Genomic DNA, 9,813 nt, shown 5'->3' on the forward strand with positions numbered 1-9,813 from the left:
CTTTTCTGGGTGTCATCTATCACCACACCCCCTACTTCTGACGGTGAGGTGCTCCTCGGTGTGCTGTTGATGGATCTGTCATGACACACACTTCATTTGTTCTTAACTCGCTGTTTTGTGCAAGTCTGGTATATCAGAAAACTTGGATCTCAAAAACAAAATTTATAAAAGGGTCACAGGTAAAAGTAAACAAATACCTGCCTGCGTGTCCAATATGGACCTCAGGTTTTTCAAACTCAGAGAGGGTGAGTTGCTGGTGGGGCTCAAAATTCAACTTCTTTTTTTTTAACCTACTCTTTTGTGCAAATCTGGTGTATATGAAAACTTGAAACAATTTTTGTTAATGGCCACACATGCAGGTAAACATATAATTTTGTGCACGTCCACAATGGGCCTCATGTTTCCAGAACTCTGGGAGGGTGTGGAAGTATTAATGGAGATGAGGGAACAACAACACACACTGCAAATTCATCCCACCAAGCACCACCCACTAGCATGGATGGGAAACACTGAGATAGCATTCAGTTGAAAGTGCACATAGCAACAGCAAATGTGATCAACCCAGCATGCACCTGACACTTGTGTGCATCTAGCATTGGCCAAAAGGAAAATCATAATAGGGAAGTAAGTCTTGCCATGATATTGTGGTGTTGTGGCCAGTTCCCATAGTGCACGGCCAAAATTTTGTTGTCCATGCGGGCTGGCATATCTCATCTATGCCACTTCAAGTGAACTCATGATGAATCCTGAGCAGAGTTTGCAATTTGGCAGCATCCCATAGTAAAGAGTCCTGAAGCGTCCTTGAGCGATGGCACCCTGTTCTCTCTCTGAACTTTGTCTTGCCAGCGTTTGTTTGGGTGGGAGGTCCTGGAGCAGAGGATGCAGGAGTTGGGACATTTGTCTTGCCCTGAACCTTACTGTTCATGCTGCTTCTTGCACCGAGCTTACTGTGTTCTCTCTCTGTGTGTGGTTGTTTTTTTACTTACCCCTCCATAGGCATCCATCATGACAGGGAGTGTACACAATCTAGACCTTGACGGGGGCAAGTTGCTCATGAACTCTGTCAACCAATCAGGACTGAGCCCACCAAGAAAAGGGAACACCAAGAGCTCAGGTGAAGGGAAGGGCAATGCCAATGTCACTCCCACCAAGAAAAATGACAGGAATTTGGAGATTAAGATGATGAAGGAAGAGATCCAAGAAATCATGTCTCCCACGCCTCTTGAGCTGCACAAGGTTTGTGCTGAAGAATGGTCTGGTTATGGGTTTTAAGACTGTAGGGTAAAGATAGGATAGGGGTGGGTAAAGGACTGAAAAAAGAATAATCTCCAGAGGCGGATTTGCCCCATTACTAAGTTTCTGGATAAACATCTTTGAGCACAGGATGGCAGGGCATGGAATGTTCTACTGATGTTAGTAAGCAGCTGGTGTCCTCTGGTGGGGACAGCGCCCTCTTCCTGCCACTCCCTTGCAATGGACCCCACACACCTAGCAAAACTGGAACGGGCCATAGTTCAGGGGTAGAGCACATGCTTTGGATGCAAAAGGTCCCAGGTGCAACCTCCAGCATCTCCAGGCAGGGCTGTCTGAATCCATGGAGAACCTGCTGTTGCTAGTCAGTGTTGGTGATACTGAGGTAGGTGGACCTGTTGAACTGGCTTAGTAGAAGACCGCCTCCTATAATAGGATGGCTTTGCAGTAAAGCGGATGACACACACAGCTAAACAAGAGTCTCAGGGCAGGAGTAGCACAATGGCTTCTGCTCTCATTTTAGTGGCGGGGGAGAGGTGTAAGCACAGGACTCGTGGGGGGGGTACACCTTCCTGTTCTCATTTCCTATCACTTCTGAAAGGCCTATGGAAAACGTGAGGTTCAACATGCAAATACAGCATTGCTGTCAGGGATATCTAATCTTGCCTAATAGCAATGGCATGCAATCCATGGACACACGTAAGCAGAGGAATGCTTACCATTGCACCAGCTTCTCCAAAAAGGCTTTTGGTGGTTCGGAAGTCTTTCAGGCATTTTGCTAGAAACCAGACATTTCTGTTTAAACAGCAGAGCTTTATTCTCAAGGCTGACGAGGTAGTCGATTTAAAGTTGGAACAGCGCCTGCCCCCCCCCCAAGCAACAGCATTGCTGGTTCGCACGGAGAGCCTGAATGTGTGCATTGTGTCTGACCAAATGACCTTTTCTGATAGCAATGTTGATGCTCTCCCAGTAAAGATTAGTAATTAAGACTACAGTACTAACCCCACTTACTTGGGACTAAGCCCCATTGAATTCAGTGTGGCTTGTTTCTGAGTAGGCACGGTTAGGACTGCTCTACAAACGTGTTCTGTTCCTGACCCCACATTCCAACTAGGGATCATTATTGGGAGGGGTGTTAGAGCAATGTTATCACCTTATCCTTGTTTGTCCTGTGCCCTAGTTCTGCTACTGATGCTTTCTTGGAAAACACTGGCCATTTTCCTACTTCTGTGCCACATGCCCACACGTTCACTCTTGTCGCATCAGCATTGCACTTGGTTCCCATGGCTTACGGTGCCACTTGAGAACACAGACCTGAAGCTGTTGTTTTACATTCACCGTAGCTACTTAGTGACCGAGTTTGACATTTTAGGCTGAAACAGCTGAAATTTGCAAAAACTTTAGAATGAGACCCTCATTTATTCTTCAAGCACTGGAGGGGGGGGGGACTTTCTCCTCATGCTTTGTCCTCTGTTTTTGCTGTTCGTACCAAATTAGACTTTCCTTTTCCTTTTCAGATAACTATTTATAAGGATCCAGAGACTGAAGACTTTGGATTCAGTGTCTCAGATGGCTTGCTGGAAAAAGGCGTCTATGTGAATATGATCCGCCCAGATGGGCCAGCTGATCAGTGTGGACTCAAGCCCTATGACAGAGTCCTTCAGGTAATAACTATAAATAACAGCAAAAGGTTTAAGAAACGCAGGTGGGTCTGTTTCTTGAAGAAGAACTTGCATCTGGGGCGAACCACCTGGGTTCATGCTAGTGGCTGTTGGAATAGTCTGTCTAAAACGGTACACTCTTTCTTTCTGTCCTACTGTTGCACAATTTCACTGATGGAAAGGTTTCTGTTTTCCTTAACCCAGGGGATGCCACCCTTTTTTGGGCCAGGGGGCACATTTGGAATTTTGACATAGTGCCATGGATGCCTGTCACAAAATGGCCGCCATAAGATGGTGCAGGAAAGGGCAAGCCCAGTGCAAACAGGAACTGTGAGCAAGAGGAGCAAACAATCTCTCATGCATTGTGGGCTTTTATAGAGACCTTTCATGGGCATTACAGGAGGTACTAGCAGGCACGCTGGCAGCCAAGGGCACTGCGTTGGCCAACACTGCCTTAACCTGTCCTCCAGCTCTGTAGCACAAGCCATTCATACCCACACATTTTCCCTCAGGTGGTGGCTCCCTGAACTCATTGTAGCTACTCCACAGGAAAAAGCCACCTAGACCTTCAGGAGCCCCGGTGAAGGCTCTTTATTAATGCATTGGCACACCTCGCTGGCGTTTCTGGTGGGGCTAGGAAAAGAAGTGACAACTTGAGGTCCAAACTGTTTTGTCGGCCTCTCCTGTTCGGACCAGAAATGCTGGAGGCAGTTGGTACAACCCCCCTCCCTGCTCTGCAAGCAGTTGCATTCATTATTTTAGAAGTCTTGCAATTCCCTGAAGGATTCTTTTGCTGTTCCCTTCAGCATTTAAAAAGACTTTATTGGCTGTGCCACAATTAACTCTAACACATGTAGGGTCAGTAACTGAAAATCTGGCAACAATAAGGGGGAGGCTCATTTGTGCTTGTTATGGTCCGTAGCCAGCTGGCCTGCTGCACCGTTGTTCTTTCTCAGCCTCAAATGAAAGACCAGCAGAAAGAAGGAATTGGGGGAAGAGCGGAGAGGGGGAACAAAAAAAAAAAGGAATTAGGCTGCCGGCCACGTTTCTGCAGAATGTTGGCAATGTCACAGCCTGCACAAGCACCAAAGCATCCCCCTTGAACGCACACTAGACCCAAAGAGGAACCATGAGAAGAGGACTTCAGTATCTCTGCATGGGACACCACTGAGGAGATGACCTTGTTGTCATGATGGTCTCAGCAGGACTGTAGCTTGAGGTGGTGGGAAGAGAATCGGCCTTGCATACAGGAAGTCCCAAGTGCAGGGGTGAAGCAACCACCTCAGGCATTGTCTCTGCGGGCACCCTGTCCACTCAGCTGGTGGCAGAGAAGCAGCGCTCGTTTACAGCAAGATCTCACTGGATTTTTGCGAGATCTCACTGGAAACCACTGCCGTTGTCACCTCAGGTAAGGGAGGGCATGGCAGCACATTTCTGTTTGGCCTCAGGCATTGAAAGGGGACGTTGCCCAAGTGCAATGCCAGCATCTCCAGGTGGGACTGGGAAACCCTAGAGCACAGCTATCGGTCAGTGCAGACAGAACTGAGTGAAATAGACCAATGGTCTGACTCTGTAGCATCTTAGTTAGGGGAAAGTGTTGAGCCGGGAGTGATCTGTAAAGGGCTTTCTAAAGGTCAGAAAAATATAGAAGGATTTGTTTGATACAGATGAAAACAGATGCAGAGGAATGGAAGAACTAACCCTAGAGCCGATTAACCTTCCTTGGCCTCGGGGTTGAGTTCAAGGTTGGGCAGCCCTCTGAGGGTCACATGCCATTTTCAGATGCACCCACTTGCAGACACTCGTCGCACAAACATATCACGACAACCCACGTCTGCAGATCACACAGAGACACAGAGACACACAATGCGTTCTCTCTTACACCATGCTCTCTCTCTCTCTCCCTCTCTCTCTCATGCACCATGCACCCTCCCATGTGCTGACATACCCTGCTCATCCCCATGGCAGCACTGGGCTGAGAGGAGCTGGGATGGAGAGAACATCCCTTGTTTGTCTCACAGGCTACAGAAACAAAAGGAGTCATCCTGCCTCAACCACTTGGGGTTTAGAATATAAAGTAGCCCTTCACTGTCGCCAGATGATGTCGCTTCCGAGTGTGTGCAGCAGATCTTAACATCCACATCTGTGCTTACCGTAAACTTAATTTAGATCCCACCTGCCAGTTTGACTGATTGTATACCCACCTTACACTGTCAGCTAAATGCAAAAAATGTTGATCCATGGGTTATCTGTCCCTGGTAGCCCTAATGAAACTTTAATTGAGTTAGGATAAAAGGTTTGTCCACAGTTTCATCAGGGATGAGGAAAAAGTAAATATTTTTAAGACAAACAAATCAGAGAGGCTCCACCCTTAAACAACCTCATCATAACTGGGGAGCCTTTTCTGCAAGATGAAACCCAACTGCATTATGGCGCCTGACCACTTGGGTTTTACAAAATACATTTCTGGCCCCCTGAATCATTGGCTGGAGAATAGAGTAACCCCACAAGGATACAACAACAGCTCATGCTTCTGGTTAGATTTTTGTCAAAAACTGTGTCCCACAAAAAGAGTACGGTTTGATCGGATGTCTTTTTCCATTCTCTCACATAACTGAGGAATTGAATGGCTCCAGGAATGTGTTTTCCTGGATTTTTCTGCCATAGCATAGCATAGTTTGGTTTGGCCTATGTTTTATATGTAGCAGAACAGCTCCCAAATTACAGTCTATTGAGTGTTCAACGTTGACACAAGTTTAAGAATATAAGAACACAATAGGAGCCTGCTGAATCAAGCCATCTAGTCCAGCACCCTGTTCTCGCAGTAGCTGACCAGACAGATAGATGCCTGAAGGAAGACTACAAGCTGGATGTGAACGCAACAACACTCTCACCACCTATGATTTCCAGCAACTGGTTACTTTTTTAAAAACAACACCACAGTAAAATAAAATGGTCTCATTTTCCTGTGTGTGTGTGTGTGTGTGTTTCCCATAATCCACTATGAGTTTTCTCCCATCCCTTCAGGTAAACCGCATTCGAACCCGGGACTTTGACTGCTGCTTAGCTGTCCCTTTGATATCTGAAGCAGGAGACAAACTGGACCTGGTAATCAGCCGGAATCCCCTGGCCTTCACTGCCAAAGCCCAGCTCGATGAGGATTTGCCAGGCCGGCAGCCTCCTAGTGTGGAGGTCAAGGCAAACACACAGACGCTCTGAATGCTGGGTGGGCTTGGCGTCAACTGTTCTTGAGGTCCTGTGGGGGTGGGGGCAAAGGGGTTGATGGGTGTCTGTAACACTTTTTTCGGTTTTACTTTTGCACTGGTATTGTGATTACTCTGTGTAACGTAACTTGCCATGAAGAAATGGGTTTCCCTTTTGTCGCATCTTGAAGCCAGTCAGCCTAGGCCTTGAAGGCCCGAGCTGAGACAGACCAATGGAAATGGTCCCGCTTTGGCCAACACGGTGGGTGGGATGGGCTGCTGTTGCCACTGAAAGCAGGAAGCAGTGCCCAGCACAACTCACCTGGGAGAGAACATCCTTTGCTCATGGTATGAGCTTCTCCAGCGAACGAGGTCACAGGGCACCAGACCATCATCTTTGCCCCTGTCTTCGAAGGGCTTGGGTACATGGTGCTATTTCTTGTTGTTTGCTTTGTTAAATCATGTACAGTGAAACTTAATATTTAACACACACACACACACACTGCTTTGTTTCTGTGAAAGGCCACCCCTGCACTACCCCATAGCTTTTCCTTAGCCCACGGCCTTGTGTCCTTTTCCCAATTCACAGCCACACTCTCACAGATCACTGTGGTGCTTGGGATCCCCTTCACAACTGAGAGCAGTTTCCCCTCGCAAGTTTTATGAAGTCCTGAGCCATTCGTCACAAAAGACTGGGCCCAGACATGTGATTTTTTTTCTCCCCATCTCAGGCACTCATTCTTTGGGGTGCAGCCTAAACACATCCACCACTATTTGACTTCAAGACAACGTGTGCTTGTTTTCTTCCTTCCTTCATCTACTGTGTTTTTCTTAGACAGCACTGATGATACCATACACAAAGGGCAGGAAACTGGCTTTTCTGGGTCACCAGTAACCTTGTGTGTGCCTCCCCCTACACACACACACACACACAACACCAAGAATCTTTCTCTTGGTTGAACCATGAGTCTGTGAGTGGGCAGCTGAATGTGAGTCACTCACATAACCCTCTTTGCCCTGACCCTCGTTTTTCCCCCCTATGGGAGTGGGGAAACCCTTGTATCTCCTTGTCACTGTTAAGCATGAGACATCCTCTGCGAGATTGGTATTGTGTCTCCCAGTGCACCCCCTGTGGGTCGTCCTAGTGCAAGTGCGTGCGTTTGTTTGTTTGTTTGTTTAAAAAACCCCCCACTGATGATGAGGGTTGACGCCCTGTTGTAACCAGTCATAGCAGCAGCCCCATGTTTTTAGTAGTTACCTTCTCCTCCCTGGCTTTCTGAGCACGATGCCTATGTGACCCTCTGCCTTCCACAACTGAATTCCGTTGTAGTGATCATGGATGTGATATTCACATTCTTTGGATGATCTGCCTGCAGCAGGTGAGATGGACTTGCAACTTAAGGCCATGATCTCTTCCTTTCCACATGGCAAAAATGCCAGGGCTTGCAAATCTCGCTCCGGCCAGTCCAATGGCTTGTGCCAGGGTTTCTGGAATAGCACTTTATTGTGGTGGTTTTTTCGACTGTCCCCCTACAAGGGAACTTGAGTAAGACCCTGGAAATGGGAAACTGGCTCCTCTCTTCCTTTATATGCCCTTTGGGTTTTTTTGGTACCGTTCTGATGCAAATTAAGATGCCATGTTTTGGTATGGGTAACCTTCTCCGGTAGATCAGTAAACCACAACTGGTTTTCAGATCTGAGCCCAGATTAAGCTGTGATTGCATCTACTTCTCTCTTTTCCTCTTTCTTTTTTTTAAAATAAAAAATATGCTTATTCACTTTCTGGGCCACATCAAAGTTTCTGTGCTTTCCTTAAGATGTGCATGGAATCCCTTTGGGGCTGCATCTAGCTGTAGCCATTTTCTCTTCTCAAAGTATGCAATATTCCATACCATGGCTGCCATATAACCTAGATAATGTGCCATAAAAGAAACTGGAGGGTATTGACAGTTGAGCAGAAAAAGGGGGTTTTATATGCAATATTCCCAAAATGGCGGAAGCTCAGCGTGGCTTCAAATGGGTTTTTAATGAAGACTTTTAATAAGGCTTTAAAAAAATGGTCCTTGTATCCCTTCCTATGCATTTTGAATGATACGAAAATGAAATGCATTATTTAAATGTGTATTTTTATCCATATATTAGAGTGTATTCCTTGTAAAGTATTTTTATACGCTAATTTTCTTATGTATCTATGAAAGCACAATATTCAAAGAATATTTTAGTCCTGTTTTGGACCTATTTGTAAATCTATGTATTTAAATGGTATTGCAATTACTTAGATTTTTTTAATTAAATAAAAGCAAAACAAAACAGGTTTCCTGTTTTCTTTGAAAAGTTGGCATCTCAGTGATACTTTGCCTATCTGTGGTCTATCTCTGCTTGCACTTGGATCTCTGCTGGGCTGCCTGCTTGAGACCAGAAAGTAATCTCTGGATCATCTCAGAATCACCAGAAGAGAAAAGCAGAATCTGAGGTTAACTTTAGCCAAAGGAACCACTTTTAAATACTTGTTGATTTTGAATGTGAGTTTTAGTGTGCAGTCCTCTTCAAGTTTACTTGGAGGCGTGTCTTATTGAGTCTGACAACACTTACTCGCAGGTAAGTGCTTGCAGGATTGCTGCCTTAAGCACATGCTTAGTTGGGCAGTTCACCTCCTTCACTGACAGTCTCCAGCTTCTTCTGCCTCCCAGGGAACAAGAGCAGGCCTCCAATCAGAACCATTAAGACATAGCTGACTTCGCGTGGCAAGTCTGGGGTTGTCTCATGCTTGTGGCTGGATGGAAGCAAAAATGACTGTACACTCCCTAATTTTGTATTGTGCCATGCTCCTGTGACAGCCATTTTGTGACTGGTGCCCACAACACATTCTCAAAATCCAAAATACATTTGTTGGTCCAAACCAGCTGGCAAACCCTTCAGATTTTACATTTGCAAACGTGGAGAAACAGCCCTTATTGATTCTTTGTCCTGGTAGCCCTGGGTACATTCTGAAATCTATCTTTCATCTCATGATACTGTTCTAGTTGTATCTGTGCAAGCCCTCCTGCACAGCAGACTCTGGGGCAGCTGAGCTTCTGCTACATCCTTAACCTTGTTTTGTTTAGCATCCAGCCTGATTAACTCAAAAGCTTGCTCACAATATTGTGACACTTTGGTTGGGTCCCAGTAATGCGATTTCCATAGTATGCATGTAAACAAACAAAACACAATACTTTCAATGCATCAGCACTGCTACCCAACTTTGAACACTGATTTTGAATGCTCTTTGTTATAGTATTTAGCATAATAGTTGAGATAACATTGGAAGAAATGAGTTATTTTTTGTTGATCTTCCATTGCCATCAGTGGTATTTTAAGCACTTTGGGTTGTGGTCAACAGTCTTCCATGTAGCACAGTAGTGGTTTTTTAAAATAGGGAAGGAACCATTCCTGGTCGTTGTATAACTCATTCCTTATAGAAGTTAAGAACACAGAGGCATTCCATCAATGTTTAGATATACGAGACTATTTGTATGGTAACTATGAGGCTGTAAACTCATACACAAAGGGGCAATAAGGGGGGGGGCTCTGTGTTGGACACACACTTTCTCTCTCACCTCTTTTCCCTGACCTCAACACCCTCCCTCTCTTCTGGTTAATGTTCAACAGGGAAGATTTCTACTTCCAGTAAACAACTCTTTATCTGTGATCTTTGGCCT

The 9,813-nt window shown here is 45.7% G+C and overlaps 1 protein-coding gene across 8 annotated transcripts in view; it reads left to right on the top strand.

The window, feature by feature from the left end:
• The window catches only part of GRIP2 (glutamate receptor interacting protein 2), a 364,533-nt gene extending 356,108 nt beyond the window's left edge, over positions 1-8,425 (top strand). For all 8 annotated transcript variants that reach the window (XR_014545297.1, XM_083602688.1, XM_083602686.1 and 5 more), the window contains exons 22-24: positions 997-1,236; positions 2,769-2,915; positions 5,940-8,425. Coding sequence is in view for 7 of the 8 variants with exons in the window: in XM_083602688.1 (XP_083458814.1) it covers positions 997-1,236; positions 2,769-2,915; positions 5,940-6,131 (579 nt within the window). In the remaining variant the exon portion in view is untranslated. The remainder of the gene's footprint in view (positions 1-996; positions 1,237-2,768; positions 2,916-5,939) is intronic.
• The last annotated feature ends 1,388 nt before the right edge of the window (positions 8,426-9,813 follow it).

The sequence above is a fragment of the Podarcis filfolensis genome, assembly GCF_964270895.1.
Source record: "Podarcis filfolensis genome assembly, chromosome: 2".
NCBI classification, from domain to species: domain Eukaryota; kingdom Metazoa; phylum Chordata; class Lepidosauria; order Squamata; family Lacertidae; genus Podarcis; species Podarcis filfolensis.